The 27,503-nt window shown below is 43.5% G+C and overlaps 1 protein-coding gene across 4 annotated transcripts in view; it reads right to left on the reverse strand.

Annotated features, from left to right (window-relative positions):
• Positions 1 to 27,503, reverse strand: part of TCF20 (transcription factor 20) — a 211,086-nt gene that overhangs the window by 60,392 nt on the left and 123,191 nt on the right. For all 4 annotated transcript variants that reach the window (XM_067559625.1, XM_067559627.1, XM_067559626.1 and 1 more), the window contains exon 2: positions 15,837 to 21,491. In XM_067559625.1, coding sequence (XP_067415726.1) covers positions 15,837 to 21,455 — 5,619 coding nt within the window. In that variant the 5' untranslated portion in view covers positions 21,456 to 21,491. The remainder of the gene's footprint in view (positions 1 to 15,836; positions 21,492 to 27,503) is intronic.

Consider the following 27,503-nt stretch of genomic DNA (forward strand, 5'->3'; position numbering starts at 1 on the left):
CCAATCTAAGGCCCTCCTGACCAATGTAACTGACATCAGAAATGAGACTTTCAATATGAGGTGGTTCTGAGAACAGGGTCCACAAGACCTTCAAGTGTCCTTCCATGAGTTTGTCTTACACCAAATTATAGTGTGAAGGATTAGAAGATTCCCAGGATGAGAGGGGTAACAGGCTCATAAGACAGTTTAAAAAAAACATTACATTGGGGATAGACAAACTTTCCTTTCATAGGAACCGAGTAAGCAGAAATAATAGTTAAGTAAACCTTCACATTTATCTAGGAGTACTTCGACAACTCCACAGAAAGGATAAAGTATATAATACTTGGAGCTGGGCTACGGCTCTCCCTTGGGGGGAAAACCTCTTAAAATTGGTTCTATCTAGTACAGTGTTTCTCAAGTGGTGTTCCGCGGAAACACTGTCAGGGTTCCGTGAGCAGCTGTTCTCTGCGCCGCCGATCAGCTGTTCTCCGTGCCGCCGAGAGCAGCTGTTTTCTACGCCACCAAAAAAGGGAAGATGTCCCAGATTTTTCGGCGGAGGGTATCGAGTGTAAGTGTAATGTAAGTGTAAATTTAATTGAGAAATGCTGATGCTTGCTTATTTTGACATTTTAAGACTGTTAAGAGTTTGGGTGGTTCCGCAATTATTTATGGAGTTCAAAAGGGTTCCATGGCCAAATTTAATTGAGAAACACTGATCTAGCAGCATAAAACCTCATGGCAACTGGCTTTCTAGAATTCCAATATGAATTTTTACCTCCTCTGACAAGTGCAAGTCATCCCATCTTATGATGATGTTATTTAGGTCTGGCCAGATCTAACAGCACAAGCTCTGTTAGGGCCCTTCCTTGATACCAAATGATCCCACCAAGTAGCCAGAACAAAAAGTTGCCTTTCCTGGCTCTATTTAAGATATGTAGATTCCCAAGGGTTTGGAAGGCATCTGAATTGCTACTTAACTAATGCCTTTGTCAGAAGTCACAGAGTTTCAGCCTAGGATGGAGTCAGTACTTCAGTATTGAAGAAAGTTTAGGCCATGAAGTGTAGCTGTTAGAAAGGCCTTCTTAAGAAGAGTCCTCTTTGACTTATGAGCTCCCACAGCCTCTCTGTCCCCACAGTAATCCTGAGCCTTCTTTGAGACAGACAAACATTGTAGCTCTTGGTGGGCTGTCCATCTCTTTAGGCATGACACACAATTATGCCTATGAGAAGCAGTAAATTTAGCAGAGCAAGTGAAACACCTCAAAGCCCACATTCTTTGCTGGATTGCCATAATGGGCAATGCCAAAGGTGATCCAGATAAAAAACTCAGAGGGAAGGCAGTCAAAACTACCAAAATGTTTACCTTTCTATGTTTATATTTAAAGCAATTTACAATGCAGAGTAAGCCTGGGATTTTTGGAAGGGCCTAAACAACTTAAGGAACCCAAGTCTCACTGAATGTCAATGCAGACTTGTGCTTCCAAATCACTTAGGCACTTTGAAAAATCCCACCTTAAACTTCTGTACAATGGGAAAAAAAGGAGTGGATTAGTTCTGTGACTACTCCTCAGTGAAAGAGAGGAACTGTTAGAGGGGATGAGCTATTTAAACCTTTAGTTTCTAGAAAACAGACTTGAGGGACAAGTGCGTAAGAAGCTACTGCTTTAAAATGGTTCCATGGCCATATGGCTACTTCTGCAGTGGCATTCTACAGGTCGTCAGGCAGAGGAACAACTGTTTTAATTTGAACTTAAAAAGAAAACTGTAGAAACTATTCTACAGATGCAAGGCCTTAGATACATCTGATTTTACAAAATTCAACCTCTTTGTAGAAAGTGGCAAAGAGGGGCATAGAGATTTACAGGGATCCAATGGGTCAAGTACATGCACAGTAGTTCAAAGGGTGGCTTGTAAGGTTTCTACTGAGAGCCAACACCACACTGGTCATCTTAATCATCAGGTGTAGATAATACTTAAGTTATGTATCTATACTGGAAATTATGTTTTTAAAGTATTAAACTTAAAGATAAGTCACCAGAAGGTGACATGCCTCAAACACATTCTGTTCAGGCATGGGTTGAAGACACTTATCTCCAGGGATCCTAGTTTTCCGTGATTAAAAAACAAAAATCCACATTTTTCCACAATTAAAATGAAACACTAAATTTTTGTTTCCCTAGCCAAAATATATATAGGTATCAGTTGCACACAATGTTTTATTGATATATTTATAGTTGTAAAATGCTGGAATGATCCAGTCACAACGCATTATTTCTTTACTGTTGCTAATGGCCCTGCTGTTTCAGGCTCATTTTCATTTCTTTTCATTCAGTTTATGTTTAGCACTTTCCATATGTTCTACAATTGTCTGCTTTTGAACGTAATCTACAGCTTTGCTGCATACAGTATAGCACAGCACATTACCATCAGTGTGAAATTTGTCCTTGCCAAACTCAGTGACACAGTCTTTAGGGGTGATTTTAAAAGTTTTTGGCATCTTTTCATAACTTTAATTACTCATGCCTGGAGTCCGAAGTGAAATTTGAGATGCCTTAAAACACAAATCGCTATATGCCATCGAGTAACTTCTATGCACTGGAAGCAGTTTATTGGAGTATGTTTAGATATGTAAATTTAAAGCACATTCAAAAATCAACCGCAAGAGGCGGAGGTTGCACACATTGAATAAGTGACACTGGGACTTTCAGTAAAATTTAGTTAATAGTTAGTATTTGTTTTTATTTTTTCACAAAATATAAAAACTAAAGATTCTCTGAAAAAAAACAAATTCCACGTCTTTCTGTGGTAAGCAGATTTCTAGGATCTCTGCTTATCTGTCTGGTCACTGTGTATCTCACAATGGAAGTTTATTTGCACAAGGAGCCAGCAGCTAATCAAGAGTGAAATCAACAAGAGATCGCAAAATCTACTGGAAGGAACACGTAGCAGGAAGGCATCCAGTATATGAATAAAGATCAAAAGAATGTCTCTTTGCACCTTCTGACATCTCAAAACAAACTGTATCCTTTACCTAGAGGACAATCTGGCAGCATGTTTTTGTCTCATGAAAAAAGGATCACAAGCAGACCTGGCTGAACACAGGAAGGATTTTGGGACGAGCTTTGTTCTAGTATCTAGTTAAAAAAATCTAGGTCTTAGAATGCGTGTTATGACTTTATATCATATGTAACCATTTGTTTCCAATGCTTCTATTAGCTACCATCTAAATCTCTTCTCTTTGTTAAACAAAGTTTTGCCTGCTTTTATTATAAATATATCTAAGTGCTGGGTGTTAGAGCAGTGATCTGAGGTAAAAGTGGTAAAGCTGGGGTGCACTTCTTCTTTGGGAGCAGTGAAGTTGTGAATACTGAGAGTGTCCAGTGAAACTGGCTCTGGACACTCCAGGGAGACACTCAGAGGGAGCTGGGGTTTGGAGCCTGCCTATCACTAACCTGTAGAGGGACAGCAGAGCCTACGTAGTGTCATGAAAGAGTGCTTGTACTGTCCATGGAGTCAGGGAGCTGACCCACAGAAGACAGAGACAAGGCTTCCTCACGCTAAGGGCAGGTGGTAGTGAGATGCTTCACAACCATAGATAGCCTCTGGAAGAGGCACAAGGGCATTGTATGTAACTGAATTATTCCTATCAGGGAAAATATTGGTTCAGCTCTGAAAGCCAGATTTCCTGCACATGCTCTCATATCTATCGTCCTCTTTGCTGCTTGAAAACAGTTAGAGGGTTTGCCAATGCTTTTTCATAAGAATGGCCATACTGGGTCAGACCAATGGCCCATCTAGCTCAGTATCCTATCTTCTAACAATGGCCAGCAACAGATGCTTCAGAGGGAATGAACAGAACTGGGCAAGTTATTGAGTGATCCATCCTCTGTCATCCACTCCTACACTTTGTGGCAGTTGGAGATTTACAGACACGCAGAGTATGGGGGTATTACATCCCTTGATCATCATTGATGGACCTATCCTCCATGAACTTACCTAATTATTTTTTGAAGCCAGTTATGCTTTTGGCCTTCACAACATCCCCTGGCAACCAGTTCCATAAGGGCTTTGTGTGAAGTAGTACTTCCTTTTCTTTTAAATCTGCTGCCTGTTAATTTCACTAGGTAACTCTGGGTTCGTCTGATATGCAAAGGGATAAGTAACACTTCCTTATTCACTTTCTCCACACCATTCATGATTTTATAGATCTCTATCATATCCTCCCTTAGTTGTCTCTTTTCTAAACTGAAAAGTCCTAGTCTTTTTAATTTCTCCATATATGAAAGCTGTTCCATACACCTAATTATTTTTGTTGCCCCTCTTTGTACTTTTTCCAATTTTAATAATGTTTTTGAGATGGGGCAACCAGAACTCTACCAAGTATTCAAGGATTTAAATAGCAGCATTATGATATTTTCTATCTTATTATCCATCCCTTTCCTAAATGGTTCTTACCATTAGCTTTTTTGACCGCCACTTCAGACTGAGCAGATGTTTTCAGAAAAGTATCCAAAATGACTCCAACATCTCTTTCTTGGGTGGTAACAGAAAATGTAGATCCCATCATTTTGTATGGATAGTTGGGATTATATTTTCCAATGTGCATTACTTATCATTTAACAACACTGAATTTCATCTGCCGTTTTGTTGTCATGTCACCCAGTTTTGAGAGATCCCTTTGTAATTCTTCACGGTCTGCTTTGGACTTAATGACCTTGAGTAATTTTGTAATATCTGCAAAAAACTTTGCCACCTCACTCTTTACCTCTTTTCCCAGATCATTTATGAATGTATTGAAAAGCACTGCTCACAGTATAGTTCAATACTTGGGGAACTCAACTATTTACCTCTCTCTGCTATGAAAATTGACAATTTATTCCTACTCTTTGTTTCCTATCTTTTAATCAGTTACTGATTCATGAGTGGATCTTCTCTCTCCTCCCATGACTGCCTAGTTTACTTAAGAGTCTTTGGTGAAGGACCTTGTCAAAGGCGTTCTGAAAGTCCAAATACACTACATCCACTGGATCACTCTTATCCATGGTTGTTGACTCCCTCAAAGAATTCTAATAGATTGGTAAAGCAGGATTCCTGTTTACAAAAAGCCATGTTTGAGTATTCCCAACATAGTGTTCATCTGTGTGTCTGATAATTCTGTTCTTTACTATAGTTTCAATCAATTTGCGTGGTACTGAAATTAGGCTTACTAGCCTGTAATTACCAGGTTCTGCAGCCTTTTAAAAAAAAAAAATCAGTATAACATTACTATGCTCCATTGATCTGGTACAGCGGCTGATTTAAGCAATAGAGGTTACAGACCACAGTCAATAGAGCTGCAATTTCATATTTGAGTTTCTTCAGAACTCTTGGTTGAATATAACCTGGACCTAGTGACGTATTACTGTTTAATTTATCAATTTATACCAAAACTCCCTCTATTGACACTTCAGTCTAGAACAGTTCCTCAGCTTTGTCACCGAAACAAATGGCTCAGGTGGGAGAAACTCCCTCACAATCTCTGAAGTGAAAAATGAGGCAAATAATTCATTTAGCTTATCCACAATAACCTTATCTTCCTTGAGTGCTCCTTTAACACCTCAATCATCCAGCGATCCCACTAACTGTTTGGTAGGTTTCCTACTTCTGATGTACTTAAAAAAAATTTTGCAGTTAGTTTTTGTTTCTTGCTGGTCGCTCTTCAAATTCTTTTTTGGCCTGCCTAATTATAGTTTTACACTTGACAGAGTTTGTGTTTCTTTCCATTTTAATCAGTAATCTGACTTCCAATTTTTACAAGATGTCTTTTTGTCTCTAACAGCCTCGTTTACTCTATTTAGCTATGGTGGTACTTTTTTGTGGCTCTTTTACTTTTTTTTTTAATTTGGGAAATACATTTAGTTTGAGCCTCTAATTAGGGTGTTTTAAGAAAGTTTCTATACAGTTTTATACAGCTTGCAGGCATGTCACTCTTGTGACTGTTCCTTCTAATTTCCATTTAACTAGCCTCCTTACTTTTAAGTAGTTTCCCTTTTTGAAGTTAAATAGTACTGTGGTGGGTTTCATTGGTATTTTCTCCCCGCAAGGATGTTAAATACATTATGGTCATTATTACTGAGTGGTTCAGTACCTCTTGTACTAGACCCTGTGTGCCATGTTGGACTAAATCAAGAACTGCCTCTCCCATTGTGGGCTCCAAGACTAGCTACTCCAAGAAGCACTTAATGGTGTCTGGAAATTTGAGCTCTGCATCCCCATCCTGAAGTGACATGTTCCCAGTCAACACAGGGATAGTTGAAATCTCCCATTATTATTCGGTTTTCTGTTTTTGTAGCCTCTCTAATTTCCCTAAGCATTTCACAATCAGTCATGATCCTGGTCAGGTGGTCAGTAGTATGTTCCTACTGTTATACTCTTATTCAAGCATGGAATTTCTAGCCATAGAGATTCTATGGTACTTTTTGATTAATTTAAGATTTTTACTATCTATGACTCTGTGCTTTCTTTCACATATAATGCCACTCCCTCACCAGCAAGACCTACTTTGTCATTTCTATATATTTTATGCCTTGGTATTACTGTGTCCCATTGATTATCATCATTGCGCCAAGTTTCTGTGATGCCTAGTGTATGTATCACTATCCTTTTTTAATACCAGGTATTCAAGTTCACGCATTTTCATATTTAGAGTTCGTGCATTTGTATAGGAGCATCTATTACAATTTGTCAATATTTAGTTCTGTCTTTATTGTGATGTAATTGAATGGGACTCTCATTTGACTGTTTCTCTTCAGGTCCTATGTGTACTTTTCCAACTTCTCTCCTTTACTTATTAGTAGGATATATAGTATTCCCTTTAATAAAATCTCCCCTAAAGAATGTGCATCTGTCCGTCCAAACCACATGCTCCACTGCACCTGTAGGCTTTCTCGTAGCCCTTATCTTAAGAACTCCTCTATAATCCTTTTCATTTTACATACCACCCATCTGGTTCTGTTTTGATTTAGGTGAAGCCCATACTTCCTGTATAGGTTCCTCATTTCCCAAAAGGTTCCCCAGCTCCTAATAAATCTAAATCCCTCCTCCAAACACCATCTCATCCACACATTTAAACCCTGCAGTTCTACCTCTCTAACAGACCTTGCATGTGGAACAGGAAGCATTTCAGAAAATGGTAGCATGAAGATCATGGACTTTAATCTCTTACCTAACAGTCTAAATTTGGCCTCCAGAACCTCTCTCTTACCTTTCCCTATGTCACCGATACCGAAATGTTCCACTACCATTGGCAGCACTGCACGTAAGTCTGTCTAGATGTCTCAAGTGGTCTGCAACCTTCGAACCTGGCAGGCACTTCAGTCACCACAAACTGAACTATCTGTATTTCTAATAGTCGAATCTTCCATTACTATTACCTGTCGCTACTCTTCTTTGATAATATAAGAATAATGAACTGCATGTTAGAGGTGAGAAAGAAAATGCACTAGCAGAGTAGGGAGGAGTGAAAGAATATATACACCAGGCACAGGAAGTAAGATAAGGGTTGTTTGAGCCGGGAGGCTGTCCTCAGGCAGCAAGATAAAATAGAGCCTAGTTCAACTGAATCTTTCCAATGCCTGAAGATGCCCTGTGGCTCCTACACGTCTCAATTCTCTCCTTCCAATCTTCATGTTGAGTTTAACCCTCTCCATACTGAATGGGAGATGATGCACTGATTCCTTGGAACAGCTTGACATTACAATTTTACTGCAATAGGACAACAGGTTAAAAAGACTGCTAAGGAAAACTAACTGTCCTAGGAGCAGCAATGGTACTGAAAGGGGGTTATTATCATTTGCATTACCTAGACCACCTAGTCACGGACCAGGACCCAAGTTGTGCTAGGCACTTTACAAAACACAACAAAACCACAGCGTCTGCTCTATAGAATTTACAAACTGAACATGACAAGAAACAGATGGATATAGACAGACAAGGAAGGGTTAAGATCTATTTAAGCTAAAAGGACAATGTTGGTACAAGAACAAATGAATATAAACTGGACAAGAACAAATTCAGGCTGGAAATTAGAAGGTTCCTAACCATCAGAGGGATGAGATTCCAGCACAGCCTCCTAGTAGGAATTGTGGGGGCAAACAATGTAATTAGTTTTGAGAGCAAGATGGACAAATTTATGAGTGTAACTGTATGACAAGGTTGCTTGTGATGTAGGAGCCGGCTCAAGTGTCACAGGCTCAATGCCAGTTTATGGCTTATGTTCCTAAAAGCTCATGCTTCAGGATTTCAGCCGGTCATCAGCAAGGGTCAAGAAGGAATTTCCCCCTTCCCCCAAAGTATTGTGTTTTGTTCTTTTTTTTTTTTTTTTTTTTAAATCTCCTTCCTCTGAAGCATCAGGTATGATCACAACTGGAGACAGGATATTGTCCAAAAAGGGCCAGGGCTCTTGGGTGGCACTGAGCATTATCTTTCTCAGGTGCTTGGCTGGCTGGTTCTTGCTCATATGCTCAAGGTATAACTAATCGCCATACATAGGGTCAGGAAGAAATTTTCCCCCCAAGTCAGATTGGCAGGGTCCATGCGGGTTTTTCACCTTCCACTGCAACGTGAATGCAGGTCGCTTGCCAGGATTATCTGGGTCTCTCTCATTTAATGATTTCCCTCAGGTACTGGTTCACCTCGGTCCCTCCTATTCTGTGTGTGGCACAAAATCTAGTCTCCTATCACACTACTGTAATGTTGATCACAAATTTGGCTCCTGAACCACCGAGGTCTGAGTATCACTGGACCAGACAATCTAGTCGTCCCTTCTGCCCTTTAACTCTATAACTCTGCATGGAAACAATGAGACAATATTGGTCAGCATGACAGGCAGCAGTATTAGCACATCAGCAGCCCAAACATTGTCAAGTTTTTTGTAGGCATCATGGCAAAATAGAGCTTAGAGGAGGGTTCCCAGGAGGATAATGAGGCAACTGTGCAGATGCTTGACAGGGAGCAACTCCTAAGCACGAGGGGCAGCATGGAAGAAAGCACAAAGATAAGTTTTCAAACAAGCGCTTAACAAATGGGCACTGGAGACTGGAATCATTGGCCAATCTCATGCAGGAGTTGACCTTTTGATTGTGAATGAGGGATGATGAGTAATATGGGAATAGATTGTGAAAAGGAAGCCTTGGAAGTGAGCATCTTATGTTTGATGTGAAAGAGAAGTGGGAACCAATGGAGGGATGCAAAGTGATGGGCTAGAAAAAGCATTCTGAATGCATATCTATGGAGCAAGAAAGCATTTGTCAGATCCAGAAAAAAATGATGCTGCAGTAGTCAAGACATGAGATAAGAAAAGCCTGGATAAGAGATTTAGCTGTGAATAGGAAAGGTAAAATCTTAGAGATGTTATGCAGATGAAATCAGCAAGATTTAGACATAGCTTGAGTGTGAGGACCTATAGAGAGTTGAAGATCACATTCTAGTTGCAGGCCTGAGGCACAGATGATGTTGTCCACAGTGATGGAGAACGGAGATAGCAGGGAATTAGGAGCTCTGTCTTAGCTACATTGAGCTTGAACTGATGGCTAGACATCCATGAGGAGATGCCCGACAGGACAAGATTTTAGTCTGGACAGAAGGAGACTGGAGTAGTTCTGTGAGTCATCAGCATAATGATGGTAGTTGCATTTGTGTTTGTGCATTAGATTACCCAGAGATAAAATTTAGAGGAAGAAGAGAAGGGAACCAACAACAGGCCCTGTGGTGACCGACCCCACAAAGTTGGAATGGGGATGAAAAGGATCTTCTGAAGGTCACACTGAAGGAGCAATTAGAGAAGCAGGAGGAGAACCAGAAGAGGACAGAATCACGGAACCCAAGGGAGAATAAGATTTCAGGAAAAAGCATGGTAGATGATATCAAAGTCATCTGATAGGTCAAGGAGACTGACAACAGAGTACTAGTTCTGAGCTTTGGCTAGGAAGAGGTCATTAGAAACTTTTGCAAGAGCAGTTTCAGTGGAGTGCAAGGGGAAGAAACCCAGTTGGAAAGAGTCTAGGACAGAATTGGAGAAAAGAAACTCCAGATAGCAACTGTAGGGCAGCATGTTCGGTAGGCTTAGAGATTATGGGGAGGTAGTTGGAGAGGCAAGTGGGATGAAGGGTGTTTTTTTTTAAGATGGGGGAGACTAAAGCATGCTTATATTGTGAAGGAGAAGACCCAGAGATCAGATGTTAAAATGGAAGATTAAGGGAGAAGCATGAACCAGGAGATGGGATAGGAAGGGATCACTGGGGCACATGGAAGGGTTCAAGGAGGAGAACAGATGAGAAACTTCTGGGTCTGTGACAAAGGAGAAGGGAGAGAGAATTGTAGGCAGGGAAGGGAAGGCAGCTGAGAGGAGGAAAGTCACATTGACAAAATACAAATATATATACAGATCCCATGCAGAGAAATAAGGGAAGGCAGGAGATGGGGAGGGTTTGAAGAGCAAGACATAGGTGTCAAAAAGGTGGCTGGGATTGCACGTGTGGGATTCAATTAAGGTGGAGAAGTAGAGTTGTTTACAGTGAAGATGGCAAAACTGAAGCAGAAAATGAACGTGTAGTGGAGGAAGACAGCCTAGTCATGGGATTTCTCAGACATCCATCGCAATGTGAGCAGGAACAGAACCCAGTGGATGCTGGGAGATGGCAGGGTGGACCTTACAATGGGAGAGCAAGCAAAAGAGGTAAGAGCAGGGGAGAATGAAGCATAATCAATTGCCCACAATATCCCTGGAAGAGAGGGTAGGGAGGAGATGGCTGAAAGTAGATGAGAGGTCATCAATGCTAATGGACTAGAAGTCACAGAAAAGCCAAGTGACAAGGGATGTGGATGGAGCACTCGGGCAATGCTGAAAGATCAGGTGATCGTCAGGAAGGGGGAATTCAGCAATAAAGAGAAAGACAGCGCACACATACAGTACTTGGCAAGACCGCGTCCAGTGAACAATCCTTTTGATGAGTGGGAGAGTTGAACCAGGGCTGCAGGCTGAATGAAAAAGTAGTGAGGGCAAGGAAATAGGTTGGATAGTCTAAATATGGAAGTAGGAGTCACCCAGTAGGAGACTGAAAAAGTGGATGAGAGAGAGACAGCCAAGAGTTGAAATCAGAGAGGAAGGCTGACTGGGGAAAAGTTGGGTAGACTGCAGAAAACAGCAACATGGAGGGAAAAGGAAATGAGAGTCAGATGTAGTACTACTGAAAAGAGTAAAAAGAATGGGAAGGAGCAGGGTGGAGCTGGACACAGCAAGAATGGCAGAGCAGCTCAACCCTCCTAGCCCTCTCTACATGGTTTGATGCAGGATCAAAGGAATGAGGCCTGGTCTAAACCTAAAATTAAGGTCAACATAGCTATGGCACTCAGAGGTACGGAAAATCCCACCCCTGAGCAACGTAGCTATGCCAACCAACCCTCCAGCACAGATGCAGCTAGATAGAAGGAAGAATGTTTCTGTCGACCTAGATACCATCACTCAAGAAGACAGTGTTCCTACACTGACTAAAAACCCCTTCCATAGGTGTGGGCTGTGTTTACAATATAGGGTTATACTGGCATAGGCATGGAACTGCAGCTATTCTGGTATAGTCCCCACAGCATTAGACATGGTCTGAGAAAAGGAGAGGCCTCCATATAAAGGCAGCAGCTGCAGAGGCTGTATCAGTCAAAAGGATCCAGGTCTCTGCAAAAGCCAGGACCTAAAGGGAATGAGATATGAAAAAGGTTGTGAGAATAGTGATAGTAGGAAGAAGGCCTGCACTGTACTATTGACATTCCAGTTCTTTGCAGGTGTCAACCTCCCACTCCTAGTACTGAAAGCAATACATATCATTATCTACAACCAGAGGACCCTGTAACCTGTTTTTCCTAAAATTGACATGCTGCAGACTTCCTGGAGGCAAGATTGGATAAGTTTCTGAAGTCAACAGGCAAGAATCCACTGGTGATGGTTCATATCGGCACTAATGACATGGCACTGAAGGATATCTCACAGACAAAATATTACTTCAGGGAACTTGGAAGCATGCTGAAGAATGACCAAGCAATCTCCTCTATGATCCTTCCTTCCCATGAGTGAAGGAAGACAAAAGACAAAAAATTCTGGAAGTTAACTAGTAGCTACCTAAGGGATGTAGGTTGGAGGGTTTTTGTTTTGTGGAACATTGGTCCACCTTTTGTGGTGAAAGGGGACTGTACAGTTTGAATGGTCTCCACCTCAATATAAGGAGAACCAATCTCCTTGGAGACAGACTCACTGAAAGAGTCAGGCAGATGTTAAACTAATAACAAAAAGAGAATAAAGAGAGGAAAGACATGAGCACTGATTTAGCAAAGAATCAAGATGCTGACATCCAAGTTAATCAAGGATCCAAAGGACATGAAGAAAATAAATTCTTTAATTGTCTATAAAGCAATAGTTTAGTCTGAGTAACAAACAAAAGGAATTAGAATTGCTCATTTAGGAGCATAAATTCAATATAGCTGATATTACTGAACCCTGGTGGAATGAGTCACACAATTGGAAATGTTGGGGGAAAAAATTAACTGTTATAATCTATTTAGGAATGACAGAGAGCAAAAGGGGAGGGGGACTGGCACTCTATATCAAAATGGGCATTACCGGTTTCCAAATCACTGATAACTCACAAGAAAATGACCTTGAATGTCTATGGTTCAGCATCCTAACAGATAAAGCACAAATAGGGCTTTAATATTGGCGCCTGCTACATACCACCAAGTCACGCTAGGGAACAGAATGGCCACTACTTTGTGCACCTACCTATAAATATGTAAGGAAAAAAACTACATGATCACGAGGAACTTCAATTTGAGTGACATGCTGGAAAAGGTCTCATGCTGCTGGTATTAAGACAACCTTGGAATTTCTAAATATTCTAGATGACAATTTACTAACTCAAAAAGTGTTGCAACCAACATGGGGGAATTCTATATTAGACCTCATGTTGACAGATAAAGAGGAACTGATCACAAAACTAAAAATTAATGGCAGTTTAGGTACTAATGATCATGACTTGATCACATTTATATTGTGCAAACAGAATAAAGTCCTAAACAGTAATGTACACACACATGCACGCCACTTGGTGATTTAAAAAGGGCCAATTTCACAAAGTTGAAAACAATTATGAGCCAAACCAGCTGGGAGGAAGAACAGACTCAGAAAAATGTGAATAATTGGAAATTTATTAGATGCCCAAAGAGCCACAACTGAGGAAGAAGCCCATGCTGATTAAAAATCTGACCTGGTTTAGAGGATAAGGAAGGCAGCTATAAAAAAAACCCATAACAAAAATGGAAGAAAGAGGAAGTTAATAGTAATGAATATAAATCAGAAATTAGGAACTGTAGAAAATTGCTAAGGGAAGCAAAGGAACACACGGAGAAATCTACAGTCAGCAGAGTTATGGACAATAAGGAGTTTTTAAGTATATTAGGAACAAAGAATCCTGACAATGGTATTGGTCCATTGCTAGATGAGAACAGTAGAATTATTATTATTAATACAGAAAAGGCAGAAGTATTCAATAAGTATTTCTATTCTGTATTTGGAAAAAAACAGATGATGTTTCATCATTAGGTGGTAACATTCTTTCCATTCTACCAGTATCTCAGACAGATGTTAAACAGCAGCTACTAAAGTCAGACATATTTAAAATCAGCAGATCCAGATAACTTGCATCCAAGAGTTTTAAAAGAGCTGGCTCGGGAGTTCACTGGACTGTTGATGATATTCAATAAATCTTGGAACACCAGAAAATTCCAGAAGAATGGAAAAAAGCTCATGTGTCAATATTTATAATGGGCAAACAGGACGACCACGGTAATTATAGGCCTGTCACTCTGACATCTATCCCAGACATGATAATGGAGTAGATGATATGGGATTCTATTAATGAAGAGTTGAAGAGTAATATAATTAATGCCAATCAATAAGGATTTACAGAAAAATAGATCCTGTCAAACTAATTTGATATCTTTTTTAGATGAGATTACAAGTGTGGTTGACAAACGTAACAGTATTGGCATAACATACTTAAACGTCTGTAAGGTGTTTAACTTGGTACCACAAAGTTTTGATTAAAAAACTAGAATGATAAAGTTAACGTAACACGCACTAAATGGATTAAAACTGGCTGATAGGTCTCTAAATGTAATTGCAAATGGGAAAATCATCTTCAAGCAGATCTGTTTCTAATGGAGTCCTGCAAGGATTGGTTCTTGGCCCTACGCTATTTAACATTTGCATCAGTGATTTGGAAGAAAACAAAACCATCACTGATACAGTTTGTAGATGACACAAAAATTGGGGGAGTAATAAATAATGAAGACAGATTCAGAGTGATCTGGATTGTTTGGCAAACTGGATGGAAGCAAACAATGTATTTCAATAAAGCTAAATGTAAATATGTAGGAACAAAGGATGTAGGCCATAGTTACAGAATGGGGGACTAATGAGGGAAGCAGTAACTGAAAAAGAACTGGGGGGGTCGTAGTGGATAGTTAGCTGAACATGCACTCCCAATGCGACACTGTGACTAAAAGGGCTACTGTAAAAAATTCTTTGATGCATAAACAGGGGAATCTTAAGTAGGAGTAGAGGTTTTCACCTCTGTATTTGGCACTGGTGCAACTGCTTCTACAATAGTGTGTGTAGTTCTGGTGTTCACAATTCAAAAGGGATGTTGATAAATCCAAGAGGATTCAGAGAAGAGCCACAAGAATGATTAAAGGATGAGAAAATGCCCTATAGAGACAGACCTAAGGAGATCAGTTATTTAGCTTAATAAAGAAAAGGTTATGGGGTGACTTGATTACAGTCTTTAAGTACCTACATAGAATCATAGAAGATTAAAGTTCGAAGGGACTTTAGGAGGTCATCTAGTCCAACCCCCTGCTCAAAGCAGGACCAACCCCAACTAAATCACCCCAGCCCGGGCTTTGTCAAGCAGCACCTTAAAAACCTCTAAGGATGGAGAACATGGGGAACAGTTATTTAACAACGGGCTCTTTGATCTAGCAGAAAAAGCTATAACACAATCCAGTGGCTGGAAGTTGAAGACAAGACAAATTCAGACTGGCAATAATTGATAGTAATTAACCATTGGAACTCTTTACCCAGGTTCATGGTGGATTCTCCATCACTGGCAGTTTTTAAAATTAAGATTGGATGTTTTTCTACTAAAATATGCTTTAGGAATTATTTCAAGGAAGATCTATGGCCTGTGTTACATTGGAGGTCAGACAAGATGATCACAATGGTTCCTTCTGGCCTGGGAATCCCCAAGACCTCACATCCTAGCAACTATTTTTCTGGCCAATAAGGACTAAACAGTACGCTCTTCGAAGTTCATCAGTACACACAATACACCTCATCCAGGGTTGTAGCACCACTTGCTAGATTAGCTGGCCTCCCTACTGCAGAGGACACCTACACTTTTGTGCTTGTACGATATGAATCAGTAACCAATAGGAACTGGATAAAGAACAAGGCTTAGATCTTCACTGATATACAAATCCCTTAGACAACTAATTCTCATTAAGATTAATAGATAATGAGCATCCAAATCATCCAGGGTGGCTTTAAAAATCTCAGCCCAAACTAAATTTCACAAGATGACCTAAGCTAGGATTTGTACCCTTCCTCAAAAGGGAACTACTGAAGTTTTATATAGAGATGAAACATGGATGCTTGAGGTATAGCAGAAAGGGGGAGGGGAAGCATATTAAAGGTGGGGGGGAAGGAAGTTATATGGTTGCAAAAGGAAAAACATTTCATCCATCAATGCTTAGTAAATTCTGGTACTCACCATGTCTCTTGCTATTTCCACAGCTTCCTGCAGCCCATAGAGTCTGCCACAGACCAGGTAGATACCATTGGCCCAGAGAATACAACCCTCGTGGACCCAAAATTCATTGCTGTCAAGAGGTAGTTCAGGAATTTGTAACTCCAGCTCAGGGCCACCTTCTGAAGTGGGCATGGGGGTTTTTAAGTCCAAGGGAGTCTTTTCACTGCCACTGCCACCCTCAGTGGTTGCTTTTTTACAAGCAGCTCCCCTTGAAAGTGAGCGAGGTGCCCCCCCACAGTCCTCAGAGCGATGCCGCCTCTTAAAGCGGGGGTGGGCAGCCAGACTTCTCTGTTCCTTCTGTTGTTGCTGTTCTTCCTCCTCCTCTGTATCGGTCTTTGAGCCATTAGAAGCACTTTTGTGTCGTACCTTGACCTTGCTTTGCATTTCTGTGGCCCTCTTCGGAGGTGGGTTTTTGGGCAGCGTAGCTGCATAATCCTGGGGATAGAAAGGCCCAAAGAGGTCTCCCATGTTGCGGTAACTGGCCCACTTGCCACACAGGCAGCAAACCAGATGCCCTAAGACAGAAGACTCTGTTATCACAGGGCCTTGCAGCATGAAAGAGGAGGTGGGCAGAACTTTGCTCTCGGTGTTGCTGGGAGGCGGTGTCAGTGACCTTTGTCCCTTTCGGCCCCTCACCAACTTGTTCTGCTCTTCTTCCTCTGCATTGATGATTGTGCACACAGCACCTATCTCACACTTATTTATTACATGAATGTATGGGAAAAAGGACTTGTTCTTGGTGTCAGTTTTATCCAAAGACTGGGTGGCATACTTCAGCTTGATTTCTGGTTCTTGAGGTTCCACAATTGGAGTGGCCCGTCTAGTTTTCCGCTTTCGTGGTTGTGCTGCAGGTTTCCTCCTCTCCCTCCTTTGTCTCTTAGGTTTTGGTTCTCCACCTCTTGTCCCTTCTGATGGCTGTAGGGGTAGTGGCGGTGGCGGCGGCGGTGGCAGAGGAGGTGGCTGCTGCTGCTGCTGCTGCTGCTGCTTCTTCTGCTTGTTTACACTACCAATAGGCCTCCCCTTTTTCTTTCCAGAGGGAAAGTATCCCTTTGGAGGGAAGCCATCTGGCTTAGGTGAAATATTTGTCACATCGCCATCTTTTTCTTCAGATTTTGCGTTTGGTTCAGAAGTTGACAGACTGGAAGGAGAAACTGTTTTTGAGTCAGGAAATATCAGAGTTCCAGCTCCACTTAAGGATCCATCTGATCTTCCTTGACCACTAGACTTCTGTGAAGGGGGTGTGGCCACATTGGCCCCAGATCCCTCTTTACTGACACTAGCAACTTCAGGTGTCTCCTTCTTAACCTTGTCATCCCCACTGCCGTGCCACTCTTCTGAAGATCGTGGCATAGATGCTTCACTAGTCAATTCCTGGCTCACTTGCCCTACCTGATCTGACACAGCCTCTCCTTTTCTCTTCTCCGTCTCTGGTCCATGACTGACCACACTCCCACCTTCAGGTGGTCCACACTTGAGGGACAAGATATCATCAAGGGTGACTGCATCTGCACCAGTTTCAGCACTGTTGGAGGAAACACTTCTCCTGATGTTGGGGGATGTAATCTTTTGAACAATAGCTTCCAGTTTCAATCCGCGCCCCTTCCGTGGGGGCAATATTTTGGTCTTAGCCGGACTTGTCAGGGAAACAGCAGGGCAATTCCTGTTATCAGGACTTTGGAGATCCTTGGAGGAGTCTCCTTTTGGGAGTGATTTGCCAGCATCTTGGCTTAGAGATGAGTGGGCATAGGAGTTGAATGCTTTGTCGGCTCCTTCCTTTGAGGGGGAAAGCAGTCGACCTTTATCTTCCGTGCCACTGTTCTTCACATCCTGCGACTGTCTTTTGCTGGGAATAGGAGAAATGAAAGAACGGACCCTCCTCCTCATAATTAAGGGGTTTTGAGGAGACTGGTCTTCTTGGCCGGGAAGCCTCAGCATTGCATTACTAGGTTTGGGCAAGTCTGTCGATTCCTCCCGCCTATGCGCATCACTATCTTGAGAGCAAAACCTTTTCTGGTTGGCTGCTCCTAGAGGTCCACTGTTCTTGGCAGGAGAAGTCTGCCGGGAGAGATCCCAACCAGATTCCTGTTGCTGCATCTTCTGGCTACCATGTTTTAATTCGGTGCATTTGTTTTGAGTACCATCACTCCCCATGAGACAGCGCCCAGCTTCTTGGCTTCCAGTGTCATGGTAAGAGCTAGCCTGGATGTACATCATTGCTTCCTTGTCATTTTTCAAGGGACTCCTTACTCTCTCAAGGAACTGCTGTTGTCTTGGACTCTTCCTTGCCCCCTCCTGCCTGTGCTGAGCTGCAGCAATCACACCCTGTGCAGAACTGCCCCAATCTTTGTATTCTTCTTGCTGCTGCTGGTATATCTGCCTTTTGTAATGATACTGGGAATTCAAGCTTTGGTTAGGGTCACCAAAAGCATGAGACCTAGTGTTTGTGTGATAAGCCGAAGCCAAGGATGAGCCTTCAGAGTTCTGGGGAAAGGGAGAATGTAAAGAACTCCTGCTGACCCTCTCAGACAGCATCATGTGTGGGTTCATGTGGTGGAGGTCTGTTCCTGGGCCTCTGCTCCTGCCTGGTGACATCTTCAGTTTGTCAGCCAGATCCTGATATTGAGAAGGTGATTTACCCCTCATGCTCTCCCTGCTGCTTCCCATTCTTCCAGGTGCTCGTCTTAGCTGTGTTGATCTGCTGTCCTGCTGGGAGATGTAGTCTGGAGTAAAATCAGGGGCTGCAGCTCCAGGGCTGGCATTGCCTCGGAAAGATTCATGCTTGACACTGGCAGGATGACAATGGTCTCCTGATTTTTTATTGTTGAGATTGGCTGAGGTCTTGGATTGTTCAAAATCTTCCTCTTTTATTTGCCCACTATGAGACTTCAACTTTGTTTCCATGGACACCAGGCCACCAGGGAGGATGACTGATTGGCCTAAGCCAGGAGTGAGACGTTCACTCCTCCCACTTCTGGCCTCAGCACCTATGTGTCCCATTGGGTGAGGCCCAGGATCTCTGACAAGCTGCCTTAATGGAGATATGTCACAGATCACTGATCTTCTCTCTGAGAGTGTTCCCCCTTCATGGACTGAAGACTGTGATTCTATCTCAAACTTTCTAGGGAGAGGATAGTCAGCCAGATTGATCTGTTTCATCTCAGGAGCTGTAACACTTGATTTCCTATCCCAAGGGCCCCAGTGCGGACCTTCCAAGAGAGACCCTATGCTTTTGTTTAGGAGGCTTCTGTTCGTTAATTCATTGGTTTGGCTAATTAGAATGTTGGGCCTCATGGCTCCTTCCAGGCTTCCAGCCATGCCTGGATGTTCTTGTGCATTCCTAGCATATCTTCTGTCTGGGTGGTGATGATAACCCTGCAAGACCTCCTGCAGGAGACTAGGAAACTTCTCATTCCTGCCCTTTCGCTCACTGTGCCCTGGAAAATCCCCTTTTTCTTGACCTGAAGGATACTGAGGAAAGCCACCAATATTTCTCTGCATACCAGCCCCAAGGTTGTCCTTATAGCTGTACCTCAAACTGCCAGGTGACTTGGAAGGTTCCGTTCTGCCAGGAAAACTTGAGCCAATGATTGCATGGCCAGGCTGGCTGTTTCCCTCTCCATTGTGGTTAGTATTGTTATCTCCACTCTTACTCCCTTTGCCCCCTCCTTGAGGCTCTGACTGTGGCAACACATGCCCAGTTTCTTTCATTCCACTGGCACCAGGAGGCGCTTGGGTGGCTGGAGGAGCATCGTCTTGTGAGGGTTTATCCTGCCCGCCTGATTTTTCTACCCGGCTTGTCATGGCCTCCCGGGAGACTATCACCCCAACTGCTTTTTCATTCACCTTTGGGGTTGCCTCCACTGCTATCAGAACTTCCTTTTCACCCGGGGAAGCCACATCTTCCCTAACTGTAGGACTGGTACTGAGTTTGGCTGGCTCATTCTGAGAGCCTTGTGCTGGTGACGAGTTGGATCTCTCTAAGTTACCCCCCTTGTAGGTAGTGTCAGAGCTGGTGCTCTGGCCACTCAGTTGTCTCACCCTCTCTCCATGGTCCTCTGAACTGCTGGAGCAGCCGCCATCGAGGGACTCTGCCAGGGGAGACTTAAGCTGCTCCTCTGCCTGGGAGGAGCCTTCTGAGTTGGTGCAGCTGTCAGTTTTTTTAGACGACAATGACCTTTTGGAACTTTTCTTCTGAGGTGCCAAGGCATCTGAAAGTAACATGTGCTGGACTGTGTTAGGAAGGTTGGCCACTTGAGAGCTTAAAGCACTTAGGCTGCTCAGTCCTGGATCTGTAAGCCTCTTCTCCTGAAGTCCTTCCAGCCCAAATCCCTTGAATCCCCCACCATGAGCATTGGGGCTCGGCATCATTGATGGTGTTGGGCTAAGCTGAGGCATCATCTGTAAAATTCGATTTCTAGAGCCTATTGACATATTGCCTTGCCCACACTGGAGGTTTTCCCCACCTGGCATAAGAGGCGATGGCGTGGAGCTGCAGCTTGGAGACTGGACCACTGAGGCAGCTGGAGATGGGTTGGATATAGGACTGAAGTTCTGATGGAACTGCATAGGTGATCTCACAGGGACTTCAGCTTGGCTGTACTGTCCCCCTTGACTTTGAAGAGATAACTTGGTGACAGCATTTGAGTACTGCATTACATGCTGTGAGGGGTGCTGTTGCTGCTGCCCCTGCTGCCCACCCTGGGGCATCTTAGACTGCTCAAAACTTTTAATTGGCTGAGTCTGAAAGTTGTAATTAGATTGAGTCCCATACGCCTGTGAGTTAGAACCAACAGCATGGCTTTCATACTGCGAACCAGAATTCACACTGTAACTGCCATCATAGTTCTGTCCAGACTGCCCAAAACGCTGTGGCGAAGGGAAAGAAGAGGAGGAAGAAGCAGGGGGTTGATAGTGTTGGCTGAATTGACCCACTCGTAACTGGTACCCAGAAGCAGAGGAAGGCAGGGCAGAAGGACGCTGCATTGGCTGTAAGTGGGAGGCGCTAGACGCAGGCTGGCTGGATGCCTGTGGTAAAGGCTGATGGGATTGATAGAGCTGCTGTCTCAGCTGCTGCACCTGCTGCTGCTGGCTGGAAGCCTGCTGCTGATACTGGGCACTCCCTGGAGAGAAAGGACCAGTATAATCCTGCTGATAGTGAGATACACCCCCGAGGGCTGAATGCTGTGTTTGAAACTGGCCCACATGTCCCTCACTCCCATACTGGCTCCCAAAGTTGCTCCCTTGGGGTGGGCCATAGCTCTGCACTGGTCCAGAAGGCCTGCGCTGTGGTGGCTGTTGCGCTCCTGCTGCCACTGCATCCTTGCTGGAGGCCATGTAGTAAAACTCTCCTGCTTCTTTTCTGAAACCTTGGTAGCTCTGGTGCCCAGAGCTGTCACCAGCCATTGCCGAAGATGCTCCTGTTGCTCCCCGACGCCCACTTCCAGCACCTCCTCCAAAGCTCTGGAACATCTGGGCCTGCTGGCGGGAGCTAAATTCTTCTAGCCGGGATGCCCCGTGCACTTCCTGTGGGTAGCTCTGTTGGTTTCCGTGGTAACTGCTTTGCTCCCGAAAGGACTGCATGCTGTTCAGCAACAGAGTGACAGCTCGATAGCCCTCCTGCAAAAAAAGGAAAAAAGTTAGCAAATTCACATCTCCCAGTCATATCATCAGTAAAATTAAACTATAGTATTTAGCAGTAATCCCAGTTTAATACTTCTCCTTCTATTAATGCATAACCCTCTGTAACTGAGGAAATAGGATTTCCATTGGAAGCTAAAAGGTGTTCATCACGTCCTATCCAGTTACAGTAGCATTCCAACATTAATACGTTTTGTAAAGGCTCCTCCTCACAGCAATTGGGTCGTATACCTCAGAAGGACTAAACATTTCAATACCCTTTCACTGAATCAATTCAAGTGGGAGAAGGACTCCTATTTCAGTAACACTGACTCCCTCCCATAAATTACCCCTACAGTGCTGCCAACCAGGAGAGGCTCAGAGTGGAGTAACCATGAGTATTTTGTTACTACTATGGAAGTCTGATCTAATGACAAAAATTATATAAATTATCTTAAATTATTCAGATCTATAGCACAAAAAAAAAAAAACCCATCCAGAGACCCAGAAGCCTCTCTCCAAAGAGCCACCATTAGAAGCCAGTCCAGATGTAAATGAGACAAAATCAAAGAAGATCCTAAAATCAAAGTTCTCTGGGAAACTGCAGACAGAGGGACAGTCAACAACTCATCCAAATACATCTGTTCTCTATACCCAAGCATCCCTATGACAACTGGATGAGAAGTAGCAGTCCAAGAAAGATTTCCCCATACATATTCTCTAACCTGGACTCCCAACTAAAGCTTGCTTTGTTCTAATAGATGGAAAGTCAAATTCAAGTAGACTGCAGCTACCAACCTCTACTTGAGCAGCAGCCTATAGCTTCACCCCATTCAAGGAAAAAAGATGGTTTATACTAGCTTGGAAAAAATTAACCAAGACAATTTTTTTAAAAGCCAAAAACATATTTCTTAAATACCTGATATAAACCATCTATATTCACACCACCATACCATGAAGTTACATTTCAAGGAGGTTCCCCTAAATACCCCAATATTCAATTGATTATTCAGGTCTCAGATCTCATGACTTATTCTCAAGGAATAACTGCAGAACTGGTATGGAATTCAGACTCATATTTCAGCAGAAATCTGACATTTGTTGGTTTACTCTTCTCACTTCAGCTATGAGCAAGTTTGTGTATAGTGTATTTTTCAGAATTAGAAATGAACGTGCAGTCTACACAAGGGCCTATTGCTTCTGACATCCCAGCTATCATTCATTGGTGCACAAACGGGGAAACCAACATACAGACAAACTTACCTAACCCATCCTCAGCCTTCAGAGTAAGGCCAGACACAAAGGAGATGAAGAGCATGTCTATATTACAAAATTAAGTTGACTTAAGGTTAGGTTGACCTACAGGCACCACAGTAATTAAAATAGGCTCTTTGTGTCCACAATAAACTCTGTCGGTGGTACCTGTCCTCACCAGGAGTGCTTGCACTGACTTAAGTGGGGTGGTGGGACTCTGGCCATCAGGGGCAGCAATAGGCAACGCAGGGGGACCTAACCACATTAACCTAAGTGCTATGCCCATCACAGAGATGGAGTTAAGTCGGCGTAGTGGGCAAGTTAAACCAGCAGGAGGAATACTGTAGTGTAGATGCTGACACAGTTGGTTAATGTAAGGCAGCTTGCATCAACCTTAACTCTACAGTGTAGTCCAGGCCTGAGAAACAGGAAAAGAAAAACAGGTATAAAGTGGTGTCTCCAGGGTATTGATGGAGAAATTAGAGACGCGCCTATTATAACAGACAGCTGTTACAAAGCTACCCTCTGGTCTCTGCAATTAGAAATACTACCACACTTCATGGCACCATGGTTTTTGAGTCTACCCCAAGTCTTATGAGAAGTGGATACAAAAGGAAAGACGCCTCCTTCCCACTCCTCACAAGATCAGTCTTTTCCATAAGACTCCAGACTAATTCTATCATGATATAAAACAGGTTTACCCTAAAAGAGGTCTCAGAAGCATAATCAGCACTAAAGAAGTTTTGTAAAACTTTTCCACCTTTACTAACACTTAATACAACTCCAATAGTATCATCAGTAGCATTAGGAGCCCTAGTGTAGTCAAGACATTTTAAGCCTCATTTCATCTATACTGCGGTGGCCAAACTGTGGCTCTTTTACAGTTAAAGTGAGGTTCTTGGAGTCCTCTACATCCCCCATTCTCTGCCTATCAGACTAGGGTGGGGAGTTCAGGGCTCCAGCCCCGTAGCAGGGTGGTGGGACTCAGAGCTTTTGCCCCACGGGGCGCACCTGCTGGGGCTTCAGCAGATGCACCCCACAGGGCAGTAGCCCTGAGTCTTGGCAGGCATGCCCCGCAGGGCAGAAGCCCTGAGCTCCACCACAGGTCGGAAGCCCTAAGGCCCAGCAGGCGCACCCTGCTCTGAAACTTCTGAAGATTGTTGTATGTGGCTCAAAGAGTCAGTAAGTTTGGCTACCCCTGATCTATAACATTTGTTTAAACTAAAGGTTGACTCTTCTAAGGCCTGATCTACACCTAAAACTTAGGTCAATCTAGCTATGTCGCTTAGGGCTGTGAAAAATTTTGCATGTAGTTAGGTCGACCTAACCCCCACTTGTAGATGTAGTTAGGTCAACTTAAAAATTTTTCCATCAACTTAGCTACTGCCTCTTGAGGCGGTGGATCTACTATAGTAATGGAAAAATTCCTTCCATCGCTGTAGCGAGTGTCTACATTACAGTACTAGCGACTGTACCGTAGCAGCATCTGTACCCTTTGTGTTCTAAAATCCAGTGCTTACAGGAGTGCATGGTAGGGTCAGTGATACAACTTTGGGGGCATTTAAGCAAAGGGTTTGTGAGATACAGTCCCCACCCCAAGAAAACCCCCAACATGTCTTAAGTTTGACAGATTCTACCGATGTTTTTTGCACAGACCAAGGAATAAAACCATGGCTCTAATCATGACCAAAATAGTCTCAATTGCTCAACTCTTACCCCAATTTGTGCATGATACCCACTAATACTTGGAGGGACCAAAACCGAAAACTATATTAGAAAAATGGTTTCACTCTCAAGACAGGCCCTTCCCTAATGCTCATGAGACAAACGGATTACATTGCACACATGCAGACAGAGTACCCAAGGGGGTTACTACCCAGCTACGACTCATGGAAATTGTGTGACTCAAGAGCCATTGAACTGAGCAACATGCAGGCACTGTAGGCTGGAACCCAGCCAGCCATTTGCAGAAATCTAAAAATGAAACAAGCATATTGTTACAATCTGCCTCTGTCCAAGAGGTTTTGATTTGGGAAAATCAAACCTGAGTACATCAGAAAATTCAGAAGGTGCTCAAACTATTGTCAAAAGGGAAATAAATTACACATATGAATGCCTGCTGGGGGGGAGGGGGAAATCAAGGAGCACAGTAATGTGTGTGGGGGGGAATATGAGAATTTAGAGAGAGGAGTGACAGCACTCAGGTCAGGGGGTGTCTGTCAGTCTCGCTTTCTCCCCTTGTCTGCACGCACCAGGAGCCACAGAAGCCCTGCTTTTGGGAGGAAGTTTAAGCCCCTCTCCTTGCCACCACCCTTATGTGAAATGGGATCTTAAGAGTCCAGTCCCTCAACGGCAGCGGTCCTCAAACCCCGTTTTAATGGGGTCACCAGGGCTGGTGTTAAATATGCTGGGGCCCGGGCTAAAGCCAAAGCCCAAGCCCCACTGCTCAGGCTTCAGCCTTGGGTGACGGGGCTCAAATTCAGGCTTCAGTCCCCCTTCCTGGGTTGTTTAATAATTTTTGTTGTCAGAAGGTGGATGCAGTGCAATGGAGTTTGAGAATCGCTGATCCAGAGTCTAGCATCTGAGCTCCTCTTCCTGACCACCAGGAGGGAGCCAGGATCTGGGCCCTTGCCTGTGAGGGTAGAGGGGGAAATCAAAACCCCTCACCCTGTGCATGTGCCAGATCTGGGGGTGTCTGCGACCCTCTCTCTGCATCTCCACATCTGTTGGGATCTGGTGGGGACCTCACCCTTCTGGAGAGGGTCTGAGCTCCTCTCCTTATCCCATGTACATGTGACAGGATCTGGAGGGTCCCAACACCCTCTCTCATCCTTACAGGCACTGGGATCTGAGGGTCTGTCACTCTGGGGAGTTCTGCTCTCCTCTCCTTGACACCCCCCAGGTAAGCTGGCATCTGGAGAAACACTATTCCTCTGGATGGCTCTGAGTCCAACTTCCTGCCCCCATTTGTGAGATGACATCTGGAAAATCCCTGCTCGTTATGGTGGGAAGCGAAGAACAGACATGCTGGGAAGGAGCATGCACCAAGATCACACTGCTGAGACTAGGCTGAGGAGTTGAAACAGCCATGATTGATGCATATCAGATTCTCAAGCACTGGGGGAGGGGAGTGGGATAGACAAGAGGCGGACTGGCTGGGATATGTTAACACCAATTGTGATAAATTGAGCAGTTCACACATCTCAAAGCTATTGTTCCAGGCTGTATTCATCTCCATAAGGCGTTCTCATTCAGCTAAGACATTCCATTAAGATGAACGGTCACTTCACTGAGCCTCATATGCTCCAAATAAGTGGTTTTTCAAACTGGGGTACACCAAGAAAAATACTGTAATGGTGGCCCACACATTTTATTTAGTAAGACTTGAAAATTTAATCAACATTTAACGTCCTTTCGATTAAAATTGCAGCCTCATTGGTGTATGTTTCCTTTCTGCTGTGCAACTCAGAATCAGAGGTTTTCAAACTATTGAGGGCGCCCCTTTGGGGGAGGGTGTGGAGGAACATTTGGGGAGGCTCAGGGAGGGATCGCCCCCTCCAATTTTCCAATTTTTTTACCTAAGCCCCTGTCTTTGAGTTACAATTTTTGGATGTGCCTCCCGCATCCCAGACAGGCTGGATGGCTCACTGAAGTGCATCAGGGGGTGGAGGCGCTGTGTGGGGCTTGCTCGGGCCGCCTGGTGTTGCCACTCACTCTCCAGAATGTTCTTCCACGCCCCCTAGGGGGGCACGCCTCACAGTTTGAAAACTTCTGATTCTGAGTTGCACAGCAGAAACCTCTAGAAGCTGTCGCTAAATGGAAGGCAGAAGGGGGGGGAGAGGAATGACCCCACATGCCCCCTGCATGCATCACCTCTGCCTATCTCAGATGGGGGTACATGGAAGACTACATTATTCGGAAAGGGGTACGCAGACTAAAAAGTTTGAAAACTACTATTCCAGATGGAATGTGTAGAGCCCCTACAAACTCACTTCATCTCTGTGCCCCAATTCCCCATATGTACAATGGGAAGAATGATGTTTCCCTCCTTGGTAAAGTGCTCTGAGATCTATTAATGAAACATGCAATGTAAATACCATCATCATCTGGCCACAGACAAATCTTAACTGCAAACCTACATAACCATCCCCAACCTTAATGACCACTAACTCCAAGAACATTCCTCTGTTATAAAACTTCATGAAATTCATTTAAAAAAAAACAAAACAAAACAAAAAAAAACAAACTGTTAACTCAGAGCTAAGGTTGTCTGGTGGTATCTCACACTCTTCCAAAACATCAAATTCCACAAAACTCAAACTTCTGAAAACCAGGAACTACAGAATTAAAGTTTACACACCCATGCAACTCCAACTCTGCCCTCTTTGAGCAATGTCTCAATATGCCCCACCCAACATATGCATTTGCATTCTGCACTATACTGAACAGGAGCTACTTACACCTGCCTGACACTCACTCACTCTGCTCCACAGAAAGATCACCACATCTGCCAATTTTTACAAACTCTTAATGCTTATGCACACTATGCCATCTAACACTATATTGTAACTTACCCATCACTAAACCTCAGAGACCATATTCCCATCCCCCCCAACTGCTGACACCCCTCCTAGCAAGAAGGCCATTCCATGCCCTGCTACAGGTAGTGTGTATATATATATTTTATTTCTTTATATTTACCCACAGTTAAGACATACACTGTCATCTCCAGGTGCACCCAGTTAGTACAGGCTCACC

The sequence above is a fragment of the Emydura macquarii genome, unplaced genomic scaffold (genome assembly GCF_026122565.2).
Source record: "Emydura macquarii macquarii isolate MOO-44397 ecotype Brisbane River unplaced genomic scaffold, CSIRO-AGI_Emac_v2 contig_2205, whole genome shotgun sequence".
Lineage (NCBI taxonomy): Eukaryota > Metazoa > Chordata > Testudines > Chelidae > Emydura > Emydura macquarii.